The 27552-nt window shown below is 41.7% G+C and overlaps 1 protein-coding gene across 2 annotated transcripts in view; it reads right to left on the bottom strand.

The window, feature by feature from the left end:
* Positions 1-27035, bottom strand: part of GDA (guanine deaminase) — a 69354-nt gene extending 42319 nt beyond the window's left edge. The window contains exon 1 of one of the 2 annotated variants that reach the window (XM_026519374.4): positions 26719-27035. In XM_026519374.4, the coding sequence (XP_026375159.1) occupies positions 26719-26841 (123 nt within the window). In that variant the 5' untranslated portion in view covers positions 26842-27035. Of the gene's footprint in view, positions 1-21155 lie in introns of both variants that reach the window. The other variant, XM_044391266.3, reaches the window with a different exon arrangement.
* Between the last annotated feature and the right edge of the window lie 517 nt (positions 27036-27552).

Here is a 27552-nt window from a genome sequence, read left to right as displayed (position 1 = left end):
GGTTGGGCAATTAAGATACACAGAGACAGAGGATAAACGAGACAAAGGAAGGGATAATGACAGAGCACAGTGAGCCCCAGGGTTCAGATGGAGAGACAGTGGGTGTGTTCAGTGAAGGTTTCAAAGGCAGAACTCTGACAAAAGTATCTGGGGTTGGGGAGAAAAGGATGGGAGGGATAAGTAATGATAGGAACAGAAGCACAGAGGCAAAAAAAACCCTGCAAGATGTATTATAGACAGGAATCTTCTTTAAATGCCATTGTAACGCTGGGCTGGAGAGAACTTGAATCCACAAATCGAGTACTTAATAGATTGTTTTCTTGCTCTTACTCATGTATTCACTCAACAATTACTGCCTACATGTTCCCTGCATGAAAAACAGTATTTCAGGAAGTGGGAACAATAAATCAATAGGTGAATATGAGATATATTGCATATTATTAGTGAGTGCTGTGATGAAAAATAAAGCAAGGTAAATGGATGAGATAAAATGTGGTGTGTGATGGGTCTCTCTGAGAACTGATATTTGAGCACAGACTTGCATAAAGGCAAGGAATAAAACACTTGCATATTCTGGAAGGAGCATTCCAGGCAGAGGGAACAAATCAGTACAAAGGCTCTGACATGTATATTTAAATTTAATTTAAATTAATGCTTGGCAAGTTTTGAAACACCAGGGGTACCCGTGGGGATATGATACAAGGACTAGAAGAATAGAGATGGTCGCCAGAGGCTTTATAGATCATGGTACAGCCTTGAAATTTATTTTTTAAGAAATCTCTAAAATTATTTTGGAAATTATTTTGCAAAATTACAAAATATCACTGATGTGGGGCAATGGCTCTTCGATCCTGAGTTTCCCTGGGCTTATGGGGCCATTCATTCATATCTTTCAATCTTTTGCCATTTAATGAGTACCTGTTAAAACCCACAACCTTTCTTCACAAGCCACAGTTTAGGTGGGTTGTCTGGCACATAGAGAAATCATTAAAAACCAAGTTTCATAAAATCATAAAATCAGAGATGGTGCCAGCGGACCAGACCCTTCTCATCTGACCCCCTTGTTTTCCAGATGAGGAAATGGAGTCCCTTCTGTTAAGGAAACCACTCCAAGTGCTCTCTCACTTGCAACTGTGACTACTTAGGATGAGCAACACGGAGAATGTCAGCAATACTCAGCCAAAAGCAGAGGAGTAATGACTGTCAGCTAATGAAAAAACTCTCTGCAAGATAGAGGCTTCAAACACCAGATGGCAAATTTGGGCAAGATGTTTGTTGCTATGAACAGAGTAAACTGCTCTTCGGGCCACTGCGAAATAGCTGGGCCACCCAACAAAATAAATTAGCCAAGCTCTGCTACAGATGCCTAAGGGGACTCGTGTAAGTTAAAATTGTGTAATTTGAAAACCACCCCAGTGGCTTATAACTAACATGTCCAAAAAGCTTGATCCTAATTTATGATTGGTTTTTCAATGGCAATAACTTTTAACAATTATTCCTTTAACTTTAGAGTTTGATAAAATACTCTTGGAAAAGAATAGATTCTGGCTGTCTTATAAAACCTTATTTTGCTATCAAAAACATGATTTTTGATAGATAAAAATGTAACTTTAGTAATTCTTCTGATCTAATGATAGTGTTATGATTCACAGGTGTTTAGTAACTTTTTATTAGAAAAATACAACATGTTCTAAAATGATGGGACATCTGATAATAATAATAATATTATTATTAAATGTGCTTACTGCACAAGACACTGTCCTACACACTTTACATGTGTTAACTCATTTTAACCTCACAAGAATCCTATGAGGTAGGTACTACTACTAACTTCATTTTACAGATGAGAAAACAGGCACAGATATGTTAAGCATTCTACCCAAGATTACACAGCTGGTAGGTATCTAAAATTTGAACTATAGTCGTTCTCCATGCTGAGGGCTAGTAAACACTATACTCTACATTTTTTAAAATTGTCTTTCATACAAAATTTTTAAAAAGAGCCCTCCCCTACAATTTCTCTTTTCTTTATAAAATATTTCTTGGTGCCTATCCTTTCCTTCCCCTTCCCTTAGTACATCCCAGGCTGGTGGGCCTGGTGGGGCCAGGAACACAAAAGCAGTCGGGGCTAAAGGGGTCATCAAGGCTGAAAAGCCAACAGGGCCACAGGGACTGGGGGTGAAGAAGTATAGAGTCAAGGAGGCAGGTTAAGTGGGCAGGGATGGCTGAGGAGTCAGCCACCAGGGTCAAGAGACTGATTACACACAAGGTATCCAGCAAGTACGTAAATATACTGTGGTTAATGACAGTTTTCTCAGAGGTGAGTTACAAATATGGAAAGGGAGGGCTAGCATATGGTGGTACCGGATTTGAATTAGAGGTGCTGGTAAAAACTCATGGTTTTCAATTTAGATAGATCAACAATGAATGAATGAATATATACATACATACATACATACATACATACATGCATACACAAATCCTTCCTAAATCTATCTGCTAAGAGGACATAGACACCATGATTCCCTGTAACAATTAGCACCCGTAATGCTCAGATCTTGGCTTCTATATACCATTCTCCACTACAAAGAACCAGATTGACTCCAGGGCTGGAGAAAAGCACAAGATAAATTGGTAATGTAATTTTGTACCAAAAAGTAAGCACTAAAAAAGTAGCTGAAGAGTGGTAAAAAGCACGCAGGAGCCATCTGAAGAAGCTCCAGTTAGCAAAATATGGGCCAATTTGAGCATCAAATAATATTATTATTATTTATACTTATTTATTTATAATTTATTATTGTTATTATGAATTAAATCTCAGTGAATAAAATATGTATTCCCGAATTCACACAAATGAATGAATGAATGAGGGAGTTTTTCCTTATAGTAGAACACTAACTAACACATGTAGAAAGAATGACAGAATTAGAAAATTACCATTTGGCAACTATCATTGTAATAAATGATTCATGCAAAAATCATCAATGAATGTTAAAACTAGTGGGTGAAAATTTTGTTAAAGAACAGGATATTTATATAAATTCAAAATATCTCCCCACAAAATTTATTTTACATAGAAAAATAGTAACTTTTGGTGGAAAAATCCGGTAATTACTACCTTAACCAAGTGAACAAAGTTAACATCAAGAATGATGGGATAATTCAACATCACGCGTCTCCTGCTATGATGCACCAAGAAGAATACGGCATCGCTTTCTGTGGTATTCCTGCCAAAAAATGCATAATCTGAGTCTAATCTGAGGAAACACTAGCTGAACCCAAACTGGAAGACATCCTAGAACAAAACAAAAGAAACAAACAAACTTCCCTGTATTCTTGGAACTTACCCAGGACAGGAAAGACTCGAAGACCTCTTCCAGGTGAAAGGCAACTAAAAAATCATGATAAGTACATACGACCTGTGAATCTAGTGGGCATCCTGACCCAGAAGGAGGAAAAAGCCATCAGGGACACTGGTGGGTCAGTGGGCAGGGTTTGAATGGATCTGCAGACAACGTGACAGATTTAGATCTACATTGATTTCCTGATCTAGATGATTGTACATGATTCTGTAAGACAGCATCCTTGGTTTGTTTCGTTTTGTTTTGTTTGGAAATACACACTGAAGTATTTAGACTAGAACAGGATGTCTGTAACTTACTCTCAATTAGCTCAGAAAAAAAAGTGCATGTGTGTGTGCATGCGTGTGTGTGTGTGTGTGTTTGCATATGTATACATACATGTATCTAGACAGAGTAGGGAAGAACCATGAAGCAAATGTGATAAAATGTTAACAGTAGGGAACCTGGGCGAAGGCTATATGAGAGTTACTCATAGTATTCTTGTAGCTTTTTAAAAGAACTTTGCAGTGATTTAAAAACAAAAAAAAAATCTAACTACAAAGCAAACAGTATACTGTTTAGAAATACAAATATTCAAATGAAAGCATAATGACAAGTGAGGACATGGTAAACATAAACTTTAGGATAATGGCTCCCCCAGAGGCGGAAGGGAAGGGAATGGGCTGGAAAGGGTATCTGGGAGGCGTCGAAGAAAACGGATGGTTCATCGTGTCTTCCTTCATACCTCACACACAGACATTATAACTGTTTTTTTTTATGTGAGCAAATATACAAGCAAAAACTAATTCTCTGCTCATAATAAATGTTATTTTTTTAACCTCAAAATCGTATCATATAAAATGCTCACAATGATAATCTGTGGAACACTCAAACCACCAACAAGAGACACCGCAAGCAGGGTAGAGGCGGTAGGAAAACAGAATGACACAGATCTAATATTTACAGTACCCTAAACCAGCAATCTAAAGCGAGGTCATACTGGGGCGCCTGGGTGGCTCAGTCAGTTAAGTGTTCGACTCTTGGTTTTGGCTGAGGTCATGACCTCAGGGTCCAGGCTTTGAGCCCTACGTTCAGCTCTGTGCTCAGCGGGATGTCTGCTTGAGGACTCTCTCTCTCCCTCTCCCTCCCCCATTCATTCTCTCTCTCTCTCTTTCTCTCTCTAAAATAAATAAATAAATCTTTAAAAAAAATTTTTTTTTAAATAAAGTGATATCATATATGTCTCTTTTTTCAAGCAGTCAGTAATGTGCTGGACCTCTACATGCACCTGATAATTTGTGAATGGCTTTGGGATACAAATTGTTACACCCTAATTTATTTGTTTCCTAAATTCAAAATCCTTTGAGGCCTTAACCAATTTCTGGAATAGGGGTACAATTATCACCAAACATTGAGTCAAATTCACCCCAAATCTCAAAACCAAGGTTAAACAACACACTTGAATCATTAAATCATTAAACAACCCAAGAATTTCAGTTGTTGTCTCACAAAAGATATCTTCAGAAACCAAATTCAGCAAGTGGACATCTGAGCATGAATTTAGGAAAAGCACTCATTTTCTCTTTTGAAAACTGAAAGGTGATAGCAATAGTCTACAAAGTTGAACTCAACAGATTATAGCAGATACATGAATACTGATAAGAAAATGCAGGCATGCACAAAAGTTACTGGCCACACAAGCTTACTCCTTTGTTTTTTTAAAACATGATATCTGCCTTAGGGACCTGTTATAGGTTGAGTTGAGTCTCCCTAAAGTTCATCTATTGAAGTCCTAAACCCCAGAATGTGACTGTATTTGGAAATAAGGTCTTCACAGAAGTAATCAAGTTAAAATGAGGTCATGAGGATGGGCCTGAATCCAATAGGACTTGTGTCCTTACAAAAAAAGAAAATGTGGGAAGTTGATATGAAAAAACACAGGGAGAAGATGCCATCAACAAGCCATGGAGAGAGGCCTGGAACAGATGCTTCCCTCACAACTCTTAGAACCAACTCTGCTGATACTTTGATCTCAGACTTTCAGCTTCCAGACTGAGAGACAATAAATTTCTGTTGTTTAAACCAACTGTTTATAGTACTTTGTTCCAATACTCCTAATAAAGTGATACTAGACTCTATAGGAGGAAGGATTAGAAGACGAGTCTAATAAAGCAGCAAAGGAAAACCCCGGCAGAAACTCTCTTTCTTTGTTATCTGTAGACACCTCATCTGAGAAGTTTGACGGGGTTAAAAAAATATTGGGGCACCTGGGAGGCTCAGTCAGTCAAGTATCCAACTTTTGATTTCAGTTCAGGTCATGATCTCAGGGTCGTGAGATTGAGGCTCCATGCCCAGCGGGGACTCTGCTTGAGATTCTCTCTCTTCCTCTCCCACTGCCCTTCCCCCCCAAATAAATAACTCTTAAAAAAAAAAAAAACAATAACACTAAACTTACCTAAGAATCAAGATTTTGCTATTTAGTTATGTGAAAACAGGCAAATCTCATACCCTTTCTGACTTACTGTTCTAAAAAACGTGGTAATAATGTGTGCCACATTTTTCAACCCTATAAAGACAAAATATTTTCAAATGGAGATACACAGAACACTCCACAAAGTGTTAAAGCTCTCTGTAAACATAAGTATTATCAGTAGTGTTAATTTTGGATACGGTAACCAGAGTAATATTTCAGGAGACAACTGCTGACACAGCGTAAGTTGATTTCAGAAAGGCACCAGTTAGCTTTGTTGGACAAACTTGAAAAAGGTACTAGGTGGGGCACCTGGGTAGCTCAGCCATTAGGTGTCTGCCTTCGGCTCAGGTCATGATCCCAGGGTCCTGGGATCGAGCCCTGCATCGGGCTCCCTGCTTGGCGGGGAAGCCTGCTTCTCCCTCTCACACTCTCCGTGCTTGTGTTCCCTCTCTTGCTGTCTCTCTCTATCAAAAAAATAAATAAAATCTTAAGAAAGAAAGAAAGAAAGAAAGAAAGAAAGAAAGAAAGAAAGAAAGAAAGAAAGGGAAAGAAAGAAAGAAAGAAAGAAAGAAAGAAAGAAAGAAAGAAAGAAAGAAAGAAAGAAAGAAAGGCAACTGGGTGACAACAGAGTTGGAGAATTCATATCTGGTTATATATTCCTATTCAAAGCGTTGATTAATACGATGACGGATGCATGTCTGGAGATCTCAAGTGAGCTCTGCCCCAGCTGTGTTCTTACTCACAGCTTAGATGTGAAAAGGCTAATAATTTGGAAGGGACAATTAATTCCCTAGATAGCAAAATCAAGTTTTACAAAGACATCCATAGGCTAAGACTAATAGGAGAAAGCTTAACCAGAATGTAAGTAGAATCTGACATTTATATATATATATATATATTTTTTAAAGATTATTTATTTATTTATTTGACAGAGAGAGACACAGCCAGCGAGAGAGGGAACACAAGCAAGGGGAGTGGGAGAGGAAGAAGCAGGCTCCCAGCGGAGGAGCCTGATGTGGGGTTCGATCCCAGAACGCCAGGATCACGCCCTGAGTCGAAGGCAGATGCTTAATGACTGAGCCACCCAGGCGCCCCTGACATTTATATTTAAGAAAAATGAAATGCACAAGGTAAAGATGTTTGAGACTTGATAACCACAAGGACCATGAGCTCAAAATAAGCAGTGTGGAATAACTGCCCATAAAAACAGACTCTAACTAAGGTTAAATGCATAGAAATACAGACAACCCTTGCTTTGCATGGTTCTGATACACATCAATTTCAGATACATGGTTTAGTTAAACACCAGCTCCCCAACAGCATGGTTCAAATAGCAGTTACCATGGTCTATCATCTGTTACTCAGTTCACACACAGACAGCAAAGCATGTAATTGTGTTGCCTCCTTGCCTCCCAGCAATAAACCCATGTGGCATTTTACAAAAATAGATCATTGAAAGAGTGAATTGCTTAGCACAGATGAAAGTACAGCAGAGAAGTGAAAAGCAATAGAGCAAGAAGTGAAGTTTGGATCTAACATAAACGGAGTTAGAGGAGAAACAGCCAACCATGGGAATGTTGACATTGCTACCATTTGAAAAATTCTAGATCTATAGCCAAAGAAACTTAGCAGAGGTGGACTTATCAACATAAAGGAGAACAGTGATTGAAGGTGTCTGAGAAGAAGTGATACCAGCAAAAGCTTCCCAGTAAAGAAACCCTCAGAGAAGTATTTCAGAGAAATTTCATGACACTGAGAGTTCAAGAGATAAAATCTTGGAAGCTGATCCAGAAGCTGGATGACAATTTGCCAAGGCAAACAAAAGATGCTCACTCTGTATAATAAACTATAAAATGAGAAGAAAAAGGTAAGCACTGTCCAAACTACTCTTTTCAAGTGCTTTTTAATAAAGAAATAAAACACTGTAATTTCCTATTTCTAATGTTTTACATTAAAGTATACTAAATGAATAATAGTTTTACTGTTTTTTCTTTCATTTCCCCATGCATTCAGATTGGAAAGAAAAATTTTCATGTTTTAACAAAAGTTTTTAAAGATCTCAATAATCATCATTGTCTCATTGATTCTTTTTTTTAAGTAGGCTCCACGCTGGGCCCAACATGGGGCTTGAACTCACAACCCCGAGATCAAGAACTGAGCCAAGATCAAGAGTCAGACGCTTAACTGACTAAGCCACCCAAGTGCCCCTTCTCACTGATTCTTCAGATTACTTTGCATGATTTCAGTTTTCACAGTCTTTTTTTTTTTCAGTCCTGCCCTATCGTGCCAAGTGAGGACTGCTTTTTTCGTCCGTGTCCTTTTAAACTTAGCCTGGGGTACAGAATGTGGAGGGATGAACTGAGTTGGGATGTTTTCCAGAAGGTGACTAGAATGTGGAAAAACCCTGAAATCAAAACATGGGAGGAAATTCTAAGTGGAAATGATGGTACTTTCGCTGAAGAAGACAGAAGTCAAGATCACCATGGTTGCAAATAATGGACACACCATCAAATACACGTGCCCCTCCAGAGCAGCCAAAGCAGCTTCGATAATGGAATATTCCGCAACAGAGTTTTCAATTTCATGAATAGAAGAAACTTCTAACAATTAAAAGTGGGATAAATGGAATTCACTGACTCACAACATAGGGAACTTCTCCGAGCTGCAAGTGCCAAGCAGAGGCTGACTGACCATCTGTTCGGTTTGTTGTAGCAGAGATGACTTTCTACACAGGGTGAGAGGGGAGGCTCCCTCCACAACTCAGATGCCAGACATCCATGTGGTGGCTCAAAAATACGTCCACAGATTCTCCAGCGCCCCTCTCCTCAAAAGGTGGCGTCTAGTTCCCTTCCCCAACCTTACAGTGGGCCAAACTTAGAGATGTGCTAGGAATGAAGCACGCGTGACGCTATGTGCCTTCTAGTGTTCACCGGGCTCTCTCACTCTTGGATTGTTATTCTAGGGGAAGCCTCCAGTCATGCCATGAGGTTACCAGAGCAGCCCTAGGAGAAGCTCTCGTGGGGAAATACCACAGATTGCTGCCAACCACTGAAAACACCAGCTTATAGAATGTAAATAAACTTGAACATTGGAAGTGGATTCTTCAGCCTCGGTCACGCCTTCAGTCCTGGCCAACATCTTGACTGAGGCCTCATGAGAGATCCTGAGCCTGAGTCTCTCAGTTAAACTGCTCCTGAATCCCTGACCCAAAGGAACTGTAAGGATAATACAGTTGTTTCAAGCCCCTCCGTTTTGAGACAATTTGTGATACAGCGATAGTTAACCAATACAATCCATTTTGATCTGAACACTAAGGTTACGTTGCAGTCTTGAGAAGCCTGCTCACACAACCTTTTTCTTTTTTTCCCCCCACTTCTCTTTTAATAGATCCAAACCACAATTGCCAAAAATTAGTTCCTATCACTGAAAGATAAATGATTATACAATGGTAATCTGTTGTAAAAGTAGAAAGTAGACAAGGAATCTAAAATTAATTCCTCCCACTCTGCCTGATTATTACCCCACATTCAAATCTGCTGAGAAAGATTAATGCAGACCTCACAAAGAGAACTTTAAGTTCTCTTTAGCAGGAATGAAGCCCTTCAACAAGTTCATCTCGCAGTTGCAAATGGTCAGTTACACAAGTGCTGAGCATTTCTACTCTTCATACATAAAGGAACCATCTCTTTCAATACGGCACCTTCTGCTCACCCAAACTTGAAGGTCCAACCCAGACTTCTATGAACTCTAGATTCATATATTTGACATCTTCCCTGATATCTCATTAGTATTTCTCACAAGGCACTTCAAAGACAACATGTCCAAAATGGAATCCATGATCTTATTCCCAAACCTAGTCCCTGTCCAGGGTTCCTGTTGTAGAGAATGAGACCTTATCAATTCAGGATATAACACAGAAACTTTTGTCATATCTCTTTCTTACCCTCTGCTTAAAACCTCAATGGCTTCCCACTGCATTTAAGATGAAGAAAAGTTTTAAAATGATATACAGGGCCCTGGGTGGTTGCCTAATCCAATTTCAGCCTAATCCAGTGCCTTGTCCACACCTCCCTTGCTCCCTCTGCTCCACCACACTGATCCCATTCAGGCCCTGTAAGCACCCTACTCTCCCCACCATTGGGCCTTTACGTAAACCTTCCCTCTGCATAAATACCTTTACTTTCCTTTTGCTCAATTAATCCTATAACATCTTTCTTATTTCAGTTTAGCTGTCTTTCCTTAGGACACCTTTCCTGACTACCTCAAATTCCTCATCCCTGCCCCCAATTAATGATTCTCAAAGCACCAGGCACCTCTTCTTTATGGAAATAAAACATTGCAGCTAAATGGACAAAATCTAGAACCAGCCTGCCTTGCTTAAGTCCTTTCCTGTTGTGTGAATTTTCAGCAAGTTACTTAAACTCTCTGTGCCTGTTCTCTCATCTATAAAGTGGGGATAATAGTTATGAACACTTTATGACAACTAAATAAGACAATGGACGTAAAGTGTTTAGCATGGTGGCCAACACATCACAGACATCATGGAAGTCTGAGCTACTGTTTTTTTCTTTTTTAAGATTTTATTTATTTATTTATGTGACAGAGAGACAGCCAGCAAGAGAGGGAACACAGCAGGGGAGTGGGAGAGGAAGAAGCAGGCTCCCAGCAGAGGAGCCCAATGTGGGACTCGATCCCGGAACGCCGGGATCACGCCCTGAGCCAAAGGCAGAAGCTTAACAACTACGCTACCCAGGCGCCCCTGAGCTACTGTTTGATTACAGTTGCAATTTCATAATCTCGTGTGTATTCATAATTAATGTTTTATTTATATCTGTCTTTATCACTAAATGGCAAATTCCACAAGGGTGGAGATGTAAGTTTTTACTCATTATCATACTTCAATTCCCTGCCACAGTCTTAGCACATGAGTGCTGTTTGATAACCCTGGATGAATAAATACATCAATGTAATGTAGTGCCTAGACTCTGAAGAACCTTGAGATGTCACATTAAGGAGTTTAGACTTTATGCTGTAGAAGTTTTTTTTAACAAGAGTCACATGTGAAAATTGATGGAACAATGATTGTAAGGTAAGTTGGGAGAAGAGTTCAGTAACAGGAGGAAGCCTTAGGCAACCATCTGAATGGTTCATTTGGGTGAAGGCAATGGCCAGTGTAGACATTAGCAGGACGTGGGCAGATCGTTAAGGAAGGACCCACCAACATGACTGTACACTGGATGTGGGGGGAATGGTTGAGGAGATCTATATATATAAATACTAAGTCTCTGAACAAGAGAACAAGGACAGAAGAATTGAACTATAGAAGGCAGGAGATGTTGGTTGTGGGTTGGGAGAAGAGATGGGGTGGAGGAGCAGGACTTGCAGAGACAGATGTCCAACAACAGGGGTGGCCATAGGACTGAAGCTCTGGGAATGGCCAGGTCTGGAGACAGAGACTGGAGTCATCTGTACAGAGATGAATGTGAACTCTGTGCAAGATCAGCTGTTTGACATTAGCAGCTCATTACTTAATCGCACTAGACCCTTGTTTCCTTCTTCGTAAAATGAGAATAAAACTACTACCTTCCTCATAAAGTGGGTGTGAGCATTAGATAACACCAGGAAAATGCTCCAAAGAGTGCCTGATATAAAGTAAGCATTCAATAACATCAGTGCTACCCGTTTGCATAAATACGGTGGGTGAGATACTCTAAAGGGCCCTCCAGCTACAAAATAATTATATGTTGCATAAGACTTTTTAAGTAGTGTTTTTAGGTAGCACTTGCAGGACACAGGGGAAGCATTAAGGTCTTTTTTCTAGTCTCAAAGAGGAGCAGTGAGCAGTAAGCTCAGACAAAATGCACGGTAGCCCGAGAGGTCCCTAGTTCCCAAAAGAAGAAAATAAAAATTCTTTCTAGAGGACCACATTCCTATACCCACTTCACAGATAAGACACACGAAGAATACTGACTAGCCCATGATCCCATGATCCTTTGAATAGTAGAATCCCTTCTCCAGTTCAGGTATCCTAACTTCTAGACTAATATAAAATACAGGTCCACAAAAAGATCTGTACTGGATGAGGACAAAAATGAGCTTTATCTTTCTCTCAGGCTTTATGTATATTCCTTGCCTCTTGCTGTATCCTTTATATAGTTCTAGGAGAGTCATTTTTGCTAACAAGAATTCTATCTTTAATATGTGCAAATCCTGTCCCCCCTCCCAAGCTACTGCAACTGGTTCATTCCAAGAGCTCAGGGATAATTATGTGTTTTCATGAACGCAGCATCATTAGTCAAACCTGTGGGTCTAATCCAACTTTCCTGTTGTATTTTTATGGCAACCACAGAATGGTATTTGACGTCATATTCCCTAAGTTTAAAGGGGGAAAAAGCTTTATATTTCTGCTTGTTTGATTTACAATTCACCTCTCTTCATCCCATTTGCTCACGGGATGGGACACAGCTTTAAGAAGTAACAAAGACCGCCTCCTGCTGGAGGTGCAGATGTAGGGCACCCTTCCCTGCTCTCAAAGCTACATTTTTCTAAATTTCTATTTTTTTCTATCATATATGGTGAAATAGAAAGCATCTTTGTTTCAGTTTTTCATTTGTCACATTAATCACAAAGCTTTTCCCAGTTTGTCTGGAAAAACAAATGTTTTTCAATTTCTCTTTTTTTGTTAGTTTGGATTTTTGGGGGGTTTTTTGTGTGTTTTGTTTTGTTTGTTTTTGTGTTTCAATATCTAACGCTAGTGTGAGCTCACCAGCCTGCTTGCTTGATGTTTACTATTTGTTAATCAGACTAAGTGCAGGTAGAACGTCGAACGAGAGCAGAGAGGCAAAGGTAGGGTTGTACCTGCCAAGACTTCCCACCTGTGACTTGGGGTAGTTCTTCAAATAAGTCCCACCAGGACGGTTATTCCAAGGTTTGATTTGCGAAGCCTACTTACAAAGTCGATATAAATGTGCAAAAGACTCCTGGTGGCCATTCAGACAGCATGCATCCACAGCAACTAAATTAAGTCAAATCATGGCTCCATTGCCAAGAGAGTAGATTTAAAAAGATCAAACCTGGGTCTGACAACTATTTCAAATGACCTGATACTCCCTCCCTCCTTGTTGGCCTGTGCTGTCTTGATAGTAGCTCTAAATACACTTGACACTAGGTTTCACACGACCATCCCCAAGCTAATGAAAGAGACTCAGAACAAGCCCAGCTCCTGGCCTTACATATCCCTCTCCTGTGTGAAGATGGATACGAGCCACGGACCGATGCTAGTTAACTTTCCACCGCTCCCGAAGCCAAAGCCACGCCACTCACCGGTTCCAAAGCTCTAACATGGAACAACACAGCAGTGCTGTTGAAAACCTGATTAAGGATGAGCAAATTGTGGATCTCGGAAAGGACACATAATCGCTTTAGAAGGTGCACCGACAAACTGTCAGAACCCCTTAGGAGTTTTCTTTCGTGAGACAAAAAGCCAAAAGCAATTTTATCACAGAAATTGCTGACTACACCCGAGGGCTGCCATGTATCCCCAAAGAGCTGAGCAACAGTGCAGTTTTTCACTTCTGCCACAGCTGCTCCAAGTACAGACTTTAGAACCAGACCAAATGGATTTAAATCCTAACTCTGCTAGTTACTGGCTATGTGACCTTGAACAAAGCACTTAAATTGCTGATGACTCAGTTTTCTCACCTGCAAAATGGAGCTATCCCGGAACTCGATTCACAGAGTGGTTGCAAGGATTGAGTTAGTCTATGTCAAAGACTTAGACCGGTGGCTGATACATCAGAAATGCTGTACAATCTTCTGCCTTTATTAGAAATAATCATTTTCTTGCTTATTCATCCCTCAAATATTTGCTGAGCACATTCTATCTACTACATGAGCTTAGAGCCTACGGCAGCAGCACCACTAGTATAAGAAACTACTTTGATGGCAGTGCATCTTCCTTTGCTCATCAGTTTTCTCAAGAACATTCCAACATTTTCTAAAAATGCCAAGTTTGGATTGTTTTCCAACTGTTTCATGAGAGTTACTGCATATATACCAAGGATGAGAAATTGCACTGAGGCGCGGGTGCTGACGAACCAGGTGGGCTCGTGGGCTCGTCAAGTGATACCGACCAGCAGGCCAACATGAGGCTTCTGGAATTCAGTCATAAACCTCCATAAAATCAGAAATACCTTCCGGGTTCATCTGTGAAAGTCACACCTGTGCACGCCAAGAGCCGTGACCAGGTGCCTGCCAAACAAATCACTGCATACAGAGTTGGGGAGGAGAAATCCCAAGATTTGGCAGGAAGTTGCTTAAAATATGCTTCTTGGCCTCCCTTTCGTCATGTCCCATAATGCATTTCAAATTATAACAATCCAGGGCAGCGCACACTGTTGAAATGCACATGATACACCCATCAGACTGCTAAGGATTCAGATCTCCGTGTAAGAACTAATCCTCACCTTTCAAGAGTTTATGTTCTAGCTGAGGAAATAAAATTTCTACGCATACAGGAAATTGAAAACAATGCATGGTGGCATGTTTGTAAAGGCCAAATTGGCATTACAGACCGAGCTGAGAAAACTCAGAGCAGGGAGAAATCAGCAAGGACTAGAAAAATCTGCTTGTTTTTGGAGGAGGTGATGGGTAAGGTATGCAAAGGGGAGAATGAGAAGTAAGAGTATTCAGGAAATGGACAAAAAGATGGGGAATCCCAAAGACAGGACTCAATGTAAACTGATATGGGTTTTTATTGCCATTTGTCACTTCATTGCATTTCCACATTCTCTCCTCTTACTGTCTTGTTAACCCCATCTGCCCAGTGATTTGGCATTTTGGAAGCATCCAGTCCTTTCTAGGTTTCTAGGTATAATTCTCCTTATTCTAATTTCAACTGGCGTAATTCTAGCATAAGTTTTCCTGTTTTTCTCCTTCTTCTACTTGACTGTCTGGACAGAGAAAGAAAACCAGAATGAGTATACAAGCTTGTGTTCATACATGTAAGGATTGCAGTTCGCCTTCTTAACATGAGTCATTTATAAGTTGTTTTTCTCAGCTGGATTAAATCTTCTTTTCAAAGTAATCCACCAGGAAGGATGGAAGGGGTGGGGTTTTCTCAGTTCCCTTAGAGAAAGCAAAAGTCCAAAAATGCTTTCCTGTAATCAAAATACATTTCGAAATAAGGAGAACATCTGGTTTTGTGGTCTTTCCTAGTTCCATTTATTTATTTTTGTTTTAATTTCAAAAAAATCTCAAACCTAAGGAAAAATTATGCCTCTCCCATCTGATCTTACTAAGATGAAAACAGTTTCACTCCTGGCATCCTGCACTATAAAACAAAAATACTGACTGAACACCAAGATTTCCAGTGACACCGAGATGCTAAATTATATTTCTGAGATAAGACAGTAAAATGATTATTAAGCAGGTTGCAGCTCCTTCTAGGCTGTGGCACATACATGTTTGCCAAAGCCTTGGCATCCATGCAAACATCTGCAAGTGGGCAATACCAGCATGCTTACATAACTTATGGAAGTGAAACATTTGTATAAAAAGTCCTCACATAACCTAAGAATTGGAGAACAAAGCATATGTATTTTTTTTGTATTTTATTACTATTAAAGGCATATTATTTTTCTTGTAGGGCAAACAAAAATATTACACATTTATTATCTCAGAAGAGTTGTCTATGCTCACCATCTGCATTTTCTTATCTTCCACCCAGTCCAAAACCCAAATCAAGCGGATTGCCATCCCCTCTCTTTACCAAAATAAGTTTTCTTAAGGCCAACAATAACCTCAGGTTGCTAGATCCATTGTACGTTTTTCCAGTATTATTCCTTCGGTAACATCTACCATCTGCTCTATTCCCTCCTTCTTGAAGTGGTCCCCACTTTGCCTTCTATGACATTACCCTCCCGTGGTTATCCTCTGACCCTTGGGTTGCCTTTCTCACCCTACTCATTCTCTTTTAATCCAAACTCAACCACTGGAGTTAATATATTCCTGTTCTCTTCTCAACCCTTATTCCACATTTTATATCTCCCACTCAGATATCTGCTCTGAGCTTCACACCTGCAAGCCAGCACCTACCTGACGTCTCCACAGGGATGTCACAAGGGCATCTGGAATTCAGATGACCGTAACAGACCTCTGAGTCTGCCCTCCCTGGGTGGATCTCTTCTTCTGTTCCCTTAACCAGTGATGGCCAACACATCCATCCAGTTGTATAAGCCTGCAACCCAGGGGAAGCTTGTCCCTAGCCCTCTTTAGCCAACCAGTCACCAAATCTCACTGATTTTTGCCTCCCTCTTGTGTCACAGATCTGCCCATTTCTCTCCAACCCCACCACCATCTGCGTGTCTCTTTCCTGGTCCACTGCAAGGACCTTGCAACTCATCTCCTCTAGCAATGACTCTTGCCCTGCTCCATGGTCCAGTCTGCTTTCCTGCAATTTTTACTCTGTTACTCTGCAGTTCTTGTTTATATATACATTTTTAAATGCAAATCTGATCTATCTTCCTCTACCTAACATCCTTCACTGGTTTCCCATTGCATTGCCCTGGGGATAAATGAAAAAGCCTATAATAGCCTGACGCTTCTCTCTCTGCCTCATCTATTTCCACCAACCCTCCTTCTCCACCCTCCACCACACAGGTTCCCAGTTCTTTCTCCCCACTGAGTCCCTCTGCACAGGCCTTTCCTCTATCTTTCTCTGCCTAATTAACTTCCATTTAACCTTCAAAACTCAACTCCAATGTCATTTTCTTAGGGTTGCATTCTTGAAGCATCTCTTCAAAATAAGCCAAGTCCTCTGGTCTCACACTCCATGGCACTCTGCAGTTTTCTCTTTTGGAAATTATATACTTTCCCATGCTCATTTGATTTTTGACTCTGAGCGCAAATAAGGCAAAACCTGCATCTCTTTGGCTCATCACTTTATTCCAACCCCTTGAAGTCTCTGCTCTTTCCTCACCAGCGATCAGTTGGTACGAGCTCCAAGCGTACGAGCTCCACAGGACTGGTAAGTCCACGGCAGGCTGCATCTTGGGGAGGGGATCCTCGAAGCTGGGGACCTAACGTGCTCCCGCTGAGCCGAGGACCTAGCGTGGCTTCTCTCTGTGTTTTATACTTCAAAAAAGGGCTAAGGCTTCCACGAGACCGCTCTACACATGGCAGGAGGAAAACAACTTCTAGATAAGTAGTATGGAGAAAAAACTCTGCCCCCTCTGTGCTCCCAAAGGAATAGCATACGGAGCACAGCAGTCCGTTCTGTCCTTTCTTTTATTCAGAAGCATTTACCGAATGCCAATTTGTGCTAACGCACTAGGTACTAGGAGGGACAGGAGTAGATAATAAGAGCTATTATTCATGGAGGGCCTACCATGTTCCAGGACTGTAAATTGTAAGTGGCAATTTACAAGCAATATTTTAAGGAAATTACCATTTTGTGAAGAAGTGAACACTTAACAAACCACAATATAAAACCAAAGGGAATAAGCAGGCCCCTATAATCTACATTATCCCAGATCCTTAACACAGTCCGAGCTAAAGACATTTGAGAATTTTATGAGGTCTCAGAGTTCCAAATAAAACCTACTTTTCCAGGTTCTTAATTATTCACTAGGACATGAAACTAATTACAACTCCCAGGGGCCAAATACGTTGTATCGAGCATCTCGATTAGAAAAACCCCAAGTTCTTATTCAAACAATTGGTTATTTGGAAGATATTTTTAGCTAGCTGTACATTTTGCTGGCTCCTAAAGTGAACTTTTCCAACCTGGTTATCTTGTGGTGAGAAAATCCAACACCATTTATTTATCTAACAAATATTCAACCCAGTGCCTACCGTATGCTAAGAGTTGTGGCTACGAAAGTGACCAAGTCACAGCCCCTGCCTTCAAGGTGACGTGATAAGGGGGATTCGGGAGATAAAGTGAGAGCTGTGAAGAGTCGCCAAGCAAAATGTGGGGCACAGAAAGTTTAGCTCTGCCTGGGAACAGGCGGGCTGGCGTGATAACAATGGTACCACTGAGGAAGTGACACTTATATTCGTCGTGAAGGGTGTATTCTTCAGCAGATGGAAGGTGAAAGAGGAGCGTAAACAAAATCACAAAGGCATAAGCGATATGGCAAGTTGGGCGAATACTCAGCGAGGCCAGGCTTAGCTTCATCCCATAGTTATGCAATGGGGAGCCATAAAAAGATTTTAAAGAATAAACTAGATCTCTATTTTATTTTTTAAGATTATGTATTTATTTATTTGCCAGAGTGAGAGAGAGAGAGAGCCCAAGCAGGGAGAGCGGCTGGCAGAGGGAGAAGCAGGCTCCCCATGGAGCAAAGAGCCTGATGCGGGACTCGATTCCAGGGCCCTGAGATCATGACCTGAGCTGAAGGCAGATGCTTAACCACCTGAGCCACCCAGGCGCCCCTAAACTGCTTTTTTAAACTTTCACAAAACGATGTTGATAGCAGAACTGTTGATGGTAGGCAAAAGTTAGAAACAATTCAAGCATCCACTCACTGATGAATAAACAAAATATAATATATCCATAGAGTGGATAATTAATTATTCAGCCATTGAAAGGAATGGAGCTCTGACTCATGCCACAACATGGGCGAAACTTGGAAACATTAAACTAAGTGAAAAAAGTCAGGCACAAAAGGTCACATACTGTACGTGTACATTTATAAGAAACATCTAGAATACACAAACCTAGAAGCAGATTAATGGTTGCTGAGGGGGGAGGGGAAGAATAGGGGGTCACTGCTCCATGGTTAATGGGTTTCCCTTTGGGGTGACAAACATATTCTGGAACTAGGGAATGGTCATGGCTGCATGACATGGTGACTGTCATAAATGACACTGAAGTGTCCACTCTAAAATGGTAAACTTTACATTAAATCATAAAAGTGAAACAAAAACAAAAAACTAACAATACAAAAAGGTATAGAGTACAATATAAAAATCCTCCTCCACATTCCCAACTCTCCACTCCTGTCCTACAAAGTAACTATTATTTAAGTTCTTAATTTTAATATTGCCCTCCGGAAATGTGTTTTGTATGTGTGTATATAAGGCTGGGGGTGCGTGGAAGGGGGCCGTATGATCACATGATACACTTTTCCTGTCCATTTAAGTTATGGGAGAACATTAGGCCTTTAATATTTCTATAGCATTTTACGTAAGCCTAGAAGAACTTACTTTTAATAAGAGTTACTGTATCATTGCTTTAGCCTTCAAAGATGTTTTTTAACTCACGAATCTATAGTTTGTCGATAAATTGAGATCGACACAATTGGGTTTTCAGGTGAGGTTTTTACTGAGAAAGGTTCATTCTGTCAAAGTAATTTTTAAAAGCCCGGTAACAGGCTGAGAAGAGAAAGAGCACTGTGACTTAGAAACAGGAGTTATGGGGGTACCAACCTAAGCAGGGCCAAGAGGGGAAGAGGAGACTTGAAGGGTATTTGCCATGAAATGGTTTCAGGTAATAGTGCATGAACAACTAATGCCCAGGACAAACATCATCATTTCAAAAACAGAAGCACCGAATACAATAGTCGAACGGCTTTGAAAACTGGATCTCAATTAGAAGTTAAATTTAAAGTTAATGTGATTTATCCTTTAGCATTAATAAATTCATGTAATAAAGTTAACTAAAAAATGTCTTCACAAAGGAAAAGGGTATTAGAAAGTAGGGAACAATGTCAAAATCATGCATGAGATAAGATCTTTTGGGAGATCTTATTGCTCAATCTTAGAAAATGATTGCTGAGAAGTTCCAGGAACAGGAAATGTTCAGAAGGGAAGCTAACTCTGGTTATAACCAGCAGTGTTGCTTTAAAGCCTCAAAGAATAAGTCCAATTATGCTTTTTAAAAATCTCTCTGGGATATCATCTTAAACCTGTCAGAATGGCTAAGTCAAAAAGACAAGAAATAACAGGTGTTGGCAAGGACATAGAGAAAAAGGAATCCTTGTGCACTGTTGGTGGGAAAGTAAATTGGTACAGTTGCTCTGGAAAACAGTATGGAGGTTCCTCAAAAAACTAAAAAGAGAAATACCATATGATCTAGTAATTCTACTACTGGGTATTTACCCAAAGAACATGAAAACACTAATTTGAAAAAGATATATGCATCCCAATGTTTGCTGCAGCATTATTTATGATAGCCAAGAGATGGAAGCAACCCAAGTGTCCACTGATAGATGAATGGATAAAGAAGATGTGGTATAAATATATGATGGGGCACCTGGGTAGCACAGTTGCTAAGCGTCTGCCTTCGGCTCAGGGCGTGATCCCATCGATCTGGGATCGAGCCCCACATCAGGCTCCTCCGCTGTGAGCCTGCTTCTTCCTCTCCCACTCCCCCTGCTTGTGTTCCCTCTCTCGCTGGCTGTCTCTCTCTCTGTCAAATAAATAAATAAAATCTTTAAAAATATATATATATACGATGGCCTCCTACTCAGCCTTAAAAAAAGAATGAGATCTCGCCATTTGCGACAACATGGATGTATCTAGAGGGTATTTATTATGTTAAGTGAAATGAGTCAGACAGAGAAAGACAAATACCATAGGGTTTCACTTGTATGTGGAACCTAAAAAACGAAACAAATGAATAAACAAACAAAAAGCAGAAACAGACACATAAATATAGAGAACAAGCTAATGGCTGCCAGAGGACAAGAGGAAGGGGATGGGCAGAATGGGAAAAGGGGGGAGGGAGGTACAGGCTTCCAGTTACGGAAAGAATAATTCACGGGATAAAAGGCACAGCACAGGGAATAGAGTCAACAGTATTGTAGTGTTGTATGGTGACAGATGGTAACTACACTTGTGAACACAGCACACAGACTTGTGCAATCACTGTTGTATGTCTGAAACTCATGACGTTGTGTGTCAGCTATGCTTTAATTTGAAAAAAAAATATCTCTGGAATTAGAAATGTCTTTTTTCACACATCACACATGAATGTCTTTGTATTACACATCACACTCAACACACTTTACTGACCACCTAATTTGTACTAAAATAACAGGACAATGTTGAGGGGCCCTAAGTACAGTTGAGTTTCAGCCCTCCTCATGACAGGCAGCAGCAGGGACTCCTCTTGGAGCACAGACCTTGGAAATCAGACAGGCATGGATGTGGATCTTGGCTTTGCCATTTACTTGCTGTGACTGCAGTCAAGACAGACAACTCTCTGAGCCTCATTCTTCATTTGCAAGGCAGGGATGATGAGGAAGAAAAAGATGATCGTTATGCTGTCTCATCTCAGGACTGTTGATGTACAAAATCTGTCAGTGTAACACACAGTATGACTTAATAAATGTTACCTTCTCTCCAGTTCACCTCCCAGTTGCCAAAGAACTTCACATCAGCCCAGTGCGTGAGAACGTTCTATAAAGCTAAGCATGATGAAAGGTAAAAATGACACACTTCAGTGAAAGAAAAATAAGAACAGTGGCCAATATTTATTGTGCAATTACTATGTGCCAAGTGCTTTACACACACCATCTCCTCTGTCCTACCCTTCCTTCAGGGTGTGGTTGCTGTCCACATTTTGTAAATGAGGCTGCCAAGGCCCCACTATGTTAGAGAATTCATGCAAGTAAGAGGCAGCGTTGGGATTCGAATCCACATAGTCTGATTCCAGAAGCCATGCTCTTAACCACCAGGAAAACACTGGTTTCAATATATATGTCAACATTTATGGGAGAATGAAAGATAAACTATTCCACCTGAAGGATGATGGCCAGGGAAACTTCGGAGAAGAAGACGGCATCAGAATGGCGCCTTGAAGGAAGAGCAAGATTTTATTTCGACAGCGGTGGAGTGGAAAGGGGGATATAAAAAGGAGAACTATTCCAGGCTGTGAGATTGGCACCCACAAAGGAGGCAAAAAAGAACACGATGTGCTGGGAAACAGTGAGAAATTGGCAGGGATAGACATCCCTCAGCTCATGGATACCTCGTGGTGTGAACCAGTCATGGAAATCCTCCCCCCATTTGCCAGAGAGAAGGATGGAGCAGGAGGAAGTATTAGAAAAGCAGGCTGGGGCCAAATCATGTCATGCCTAGAATGTCGACCAGGGGCACTGGGATCTTAAAGGTCACAGAGAGCCACAGGTAGGTATAAAAGAGGAGATATGTGATTCTACCCATGTTCCATGAATGGAACCGTCAGGCATGAGGAGGCAAAAGTAGAATGGGGGAGAACAAACAGCTAGGGAGCTCCTCTATTCATTTAGCCAGAGACAATGAAAGGCTGGACAAGGTCAATGACAATGAAGAGAATAGTATACACAAAGAAACCCAGAGGTAAACTGGTCAGGCTTGACTACGGTTGGGGTGCCTGAAAAGACACTGACATTTTGGGCCAATAAGGGGAAGACAGAAATGGGAAAGGGAAAGGCAGTGAGCAGTCCTTTGAAAAATAATACGATTCTTTGAAAAAAGCAGTGTAATCATTAGAGGCGCCTTGGGCTGCCATTAGCAGAGGTATGGACAAAAAAGATATTCCATTAAAACGCAGAAGTTTGAGGGCAATGGGCAGCAGGCAGTTCTAGGGACAGTTAACTATCCAGTGATGTTACTCATGGATCCATCTGATGACGTTCAAAGACAGACTAGGTAAGTGCCTCTGAGATTCTCTTAATTTTTTTCCTCAGGGTCTCAAACAATGGCAGGAGCAGTTCCATTCCTCACATGAGAGCATCCAAAAAAGGAAGACCTCCTCTTCCCGCATTTATTATGGAGAAAAATACATTTCCAAGAAGCCTCTGAGCCAACTTTCTGCATGTCAGAATGTCATCCCTGGTCACCCTCCACCACCAGGAAGCTGGGAAAATAAGTACCCCATCATACAATTTAAGACAGTCACACATGTCTTTCTAACTCTATCACCAAATCCAGTTGACTTGACCTAAGTCACCAGCAATCCTGTCCACCTCACTCCATCTCCACTGCTGATAACCACAGACGTTTATTGGGTGTGTGCTATGTACAAGGCATTATTCTATGCACTTCACAATTACTAATTCACTCAAGCCTCCCAACAACCCTGTGAGGTGGATTACGCTAATTATTTTATACATTAGGAAACTGGGAAATAGAAATGTTAAGTAACTTCATCAAATTCACATAGGTAGTGACAGAAGCATTCTTCAGAGTCCATATCTTATCTAAAACTAATGTAACAGTGTGTATCAACCATACTCAAGAAAAGAAAGTACAAAAAGAAATTTGTGTCTTAATTGACACACTACACTGCCTCTTTCTTTAAAAGATTTTATTGAGAGTGAGAGAGATAGCACGTGAGAGAGAGCACGAGTGCCGGGGCGGGGGGGCAGAGGGAGAGGGAGAAGTGGACTCCCTGCTGAGTGGGTCTCAATCCCAGGACCCTGGGATTATGACCTTAGCTGAAGACAAGTCTCAACTTCCCCATCTGGAAAGTGGGACTAATGACACAATGGGATACTCAATAAGATGTGCTAGGGAACCTGTCAACAAATGCTCGTTAGATCTTTCTTCCCAGATGCATCTTTGTGTCCCAGTGGGCCAATGACATGAGCTGTGAGGCTGTGCAGCTGAGATCTGGTGGCCTCCCCACTCCCAACATAGTGCATCGGAGGCCATGGCTTTCTTCTCCACTTGTTGTCTGCATGATGCCACCGTGCGGAAATATGCAAAAAATGGTACAGTGAGCAAGAGGTTAGGGGTTTGCTAGTCATGTGGGAAACTAACGGCAGAAGGAAGAGTGGATAAAATTAAATGTCCTTATAACCTGCAGCCCATTGACAAATACTTGAGACAGGCAGATTATAATACTATTCCAGGATCCTGAGTCTTCTTTAGCATATGAAAGTCCTTTTGGAACTTCCCTTATCTTTACTTCTGCCAACCCCAAGGTATATAATCACTTGCTCCTCACAACCCCAGAGCAGCAGGGAGCAGCAGGCAACAGCTCTTTCTGCCCAAGGGTCCTGTCCCTGTGCTTTAATAAAACCACCATTTTGCACCAAAGACGTCTCAAGAATTCCTTCTTCGCTGTCAGCTCTGGACCTCACCCCACCAACACTGACACAACAACATTCAAAAATGACATCACTGGGAGCAGAGGGAAAGAAGGGGACAGAATGAATATGGTATGTGTTAGGTATCCACTAAGTGCCAGGCATTTTCATATATTATCTCACTTAATACTTAGCAAAAGAAAATCTGATTCTACAAATGAGGAAACAGAGGTTCAGACAGGTTAAGTGTCTCGCTCATGGTCTCAGAGAAAGTAAGTGGTGAAGACCGAACCTGAACCCCAAGTCTCAGTTTCTCCATAGGAGTTGCTCCTGCCACCCCAGGACCTACCCCCAAAATGATTCTCTTCCTCATGCTTGCTTCCAGGTTAAGTGTGCATTCATTAAAAGACCCAAGGCATCTTTTAGGCAAGTTTAAACCTGATCCTGTTCTATGTGGGAAGAATCAGGTATTTAGTAATATCAGAGCACAGAGCATCTCAAGATTTAATTAAATATCTGCAAATAAATTATACATGCTAGAGTCTTTCTTTTAAAAAGGTGCCACTCAAGTAGAAAAACTAACTCTGAATTCGAAATGCCCAATACTAAAAGGTTGACTAGAGAATTTTTTAATTAACCTAATTTTGAATGAGCTTTAATTAATGAATTAAAAGTAGTCAGTCATTATCATGCTCTGGGTCTAAATGAAGTTACACAACATGAGGGATGAGGTCTAAAAGGGAGAGGGAGGACGGAAGAAGTCAGGTTGCCTCTCTCTCACATGCAGCCCCGGACATGAGCTCAAAATGAAGAACTAGGTCCCAAGATCCCATACAACTGATTCCATCACACAGCCTATACACAGTGATTACCCAAAATGTAATCCACCCACTACCTGCCTCCAAATCTCCTGGGATCTTTGCTGGAATGCCATTTCCTGGGGCCCACTCCAGGCCTATAGATTCACATTCTCTGAGTATGACCCCCAGGACCCAGCATTTAACAACACCCCCTAGATGCTTCTGATCATCCCAAGGTTTTGAACAGCTTTAGGAGCTCAGTAAAAATGTAAACGTCACGATGACTCCACATATTTATTTTACAGGGAGATAATTTGGTATAAGAACCTTGACATATTTTGAATAAATATTATCCCAGGAATGATAAAGGCAAAGCACTCCCACTTTCAAAACGGGGGAAATCAAATCTTGAAATATACATGGCACTTTCTCCGCTTACACGTAGTCCACAATCAACTGCCTTGCAGCCAGAAGAGAAATCAACAGTTACCAATTCACTGATTAGGGTGTTTCACAAGGCACTTGATTAACTCACCTCTGTATTCAGTCCCTAGTTAATTTCATCTTGTGAGGGAACAGCATTTTTCTAAATTTATAACTTCACTATGCTCCTTAGTGGGGAATAAACTCCCTGATTCAATGCTTTCCTTCTTCTGTACAACCCCCAGAAGAGGTAATTTTTTTTAGATAAATTATTTCCTTTTCTGACTCCTCTCCACTGGTTGAAGACAGTCTTCAAACCCACCCTCTTGCTTGCTATCTTACCAATTAAAGTTCTGGATATAGGAAATTAATTTTTAAAAGGAAACCCAAGAGTTGAACAGCTCCTTGTGATTAGGCAAGCTCCTCTAATCTCTCCCCGGTTTAGAGGTCTCTGTTCCTTTGCTTCTTGGGACTTGCCCCAAGCCTAAGGGTTCCCCCAAACTTGAGGGTCAAGTACACAAGGCAATAATTAAACAGGCTCAGGGTTTACTGGAGTCTCCCCATTTGGGGGAGCTCTGAGAGTTCCATCACCTTGGAAACACAGCAGCAGGCTCCCTGAATATACACGGAGAGAATACGTTTTAAGCACCATAGGAAAACAGGTTCACTTATCCCCAAATGTAAGAGTCACGATTCGAAACTGTCACTGACTGGGAAGCATCTTAGGTCAGGAATAGTATCTTCAAGCTGACAAGTCACAAATAGGTGTACTTTTGCTAACCAGACTGGTAGTTGGGGAAAAGCTCAAAAATATCCCATCCTCGTCTTTATTTTTTTTTTTCTGTTAAAAATGGAACGGCTTCCACTTATCAAACTAGCCAAGCCACTGCTGATGCCGTGACCACCTCCAGCAAGGTGTGTATGAACAGTAAATATTAGACATCAAGGTACCTAGGTCGTTTGTGGAAATCCCGATTTTGGAAAAAGAAGTATAAAAGATACACTCATAGAAGACATTTTGAGCCTTAAAATGGAATTGCTTGCTTTGATGAAAATGGCTATGGGGAGGCAGAGGGGACGTGGATAATTTCTCTCAGACTATCCTTTCTAGTATTGTAAGTATCTAGTTGGAATCGTTGGTATATTGTCTGCTGAGCGAGCAAGTGAATGAAATCAGTTCTTCGCTTATTCTGTGCGCTGAAAGGGCCAAGCAACATTAACCAAGTGACCCCTCCTGTTATTTCTCCCACAACAAATTCTATCAAATTTACGCAGCGCCTAGCCTGTGCCAGGCACTCTGCCAGGCGCCGGAGATACAAAGATGAATGAACCAAAGTTCAGGTTTCTTAATGATGTCTTAAGATTCGCGAGGGCATAGCCTCGCTCCCCCTTCCACTGCAGCCTGGACGGCTGTCTCACCAATCGTGGGAGTGCGTACTCTACAGCTCCCAGCTTCTGGGAACGTGTTACTCCCAGGCCAGCCCACGAACCTAGTGCCAGGGCTCTCCCGGCTTTCCCCAAGAGTCAAACAGTCAAGTTCAACTCCGGAGCTGCGGCTCCGCTCCGCGCGCAGCGAACGCCGGCTCCGCAGCGCACCGCGAGAGATTCCTTCCACCTGTCCGCGCGCCCGTCTGGGTGCGCCAGACCCCGCGCCCGCTTACTTTGCCGCTGTCGCTCACGCCGAGGAGGTGATCCCGCAGCACCTCCATGGGGCTAGTCCAGGTGGAGTGGATGAATGTCCCTCGGAAGATGTGCGCCAGGGACGGCATCGGGGCGGCACACATGTCAGCGGCGGAGCGCAGCGTGGGGTTCGCGAACTGAGGAGAGCTCACCGGGCGGAGGTGAGACGAGCGGTCCCTGCGACTTGCGGGCTGCTGCCGGGCGCACCTGGTCAGGCCTCGTACTGCCCCCGCTTTCCCGAGCGACAGCCTGCCCCCTGCAGGCCGCGCCCAGGGGCGGGCTTCCTGCCTCCTCGATGCCAATAGGATTTTCCTCCTGTGACTTGGCTCAGCGCTCCCTCGGGGTGTGGTCTTTCTCTCCTCCCCTGTGTTAGTTTTTGATAGGTTAACTCTTTGAGTTTCCAAAATCACCGCTCACATCGCAGTGCTTTTAACCCGGGGTGGCTGAGTTACCAACCCAGGGGAGAGATGACAGGGAGTTAAAGGAAGGGGCAGGAGGGCCGATGGTTCCAGCCCTGTACCTTAGTTAGTCACTAAATTTGCTATCGCTCCCTGTCCCCCGGCTTCCTCCACCTTTCTTTATTGGCATACCTGGAGTTGCGTCTGCCTGCTTTCTCTTGCCCTTTAAACTTCGGGCTATTTGTGACCAAACCTTGAACTTTTTCAACCTGTAGCACCCTCAAGGTCTGAACAGGCACAAGTTCAGGAAAGGGTGGAAAGGTCAGTTGGAGCCGCCTGCTTTACTGACCAGTTTCATTTTCAGTTTCTGCAGATTGCAGAATTTGTCCTAACCCGGTGTTCTGAAAGTATCTCTTA

This window comes from Ursus arctos, unplaced genomic scaffold (assembly GCF_023065955.2).
Source record: "Ursus arctos isolate Adak ecotype North America unplaced genomic scaffold, UrsArc2.0 scaffold_33, whole genome shotgun sequence".
NCBI lineage: Eukaryota > Metazoa > Chordata > Mammalia > Carnivora > Ursidae > Ursus > Ursus arctos.
The sequence above is the reverse complement of the archived record's forward strand: the minus strand, read 5'-3'. Positions and strand labels throughout refer to the sequence as shown.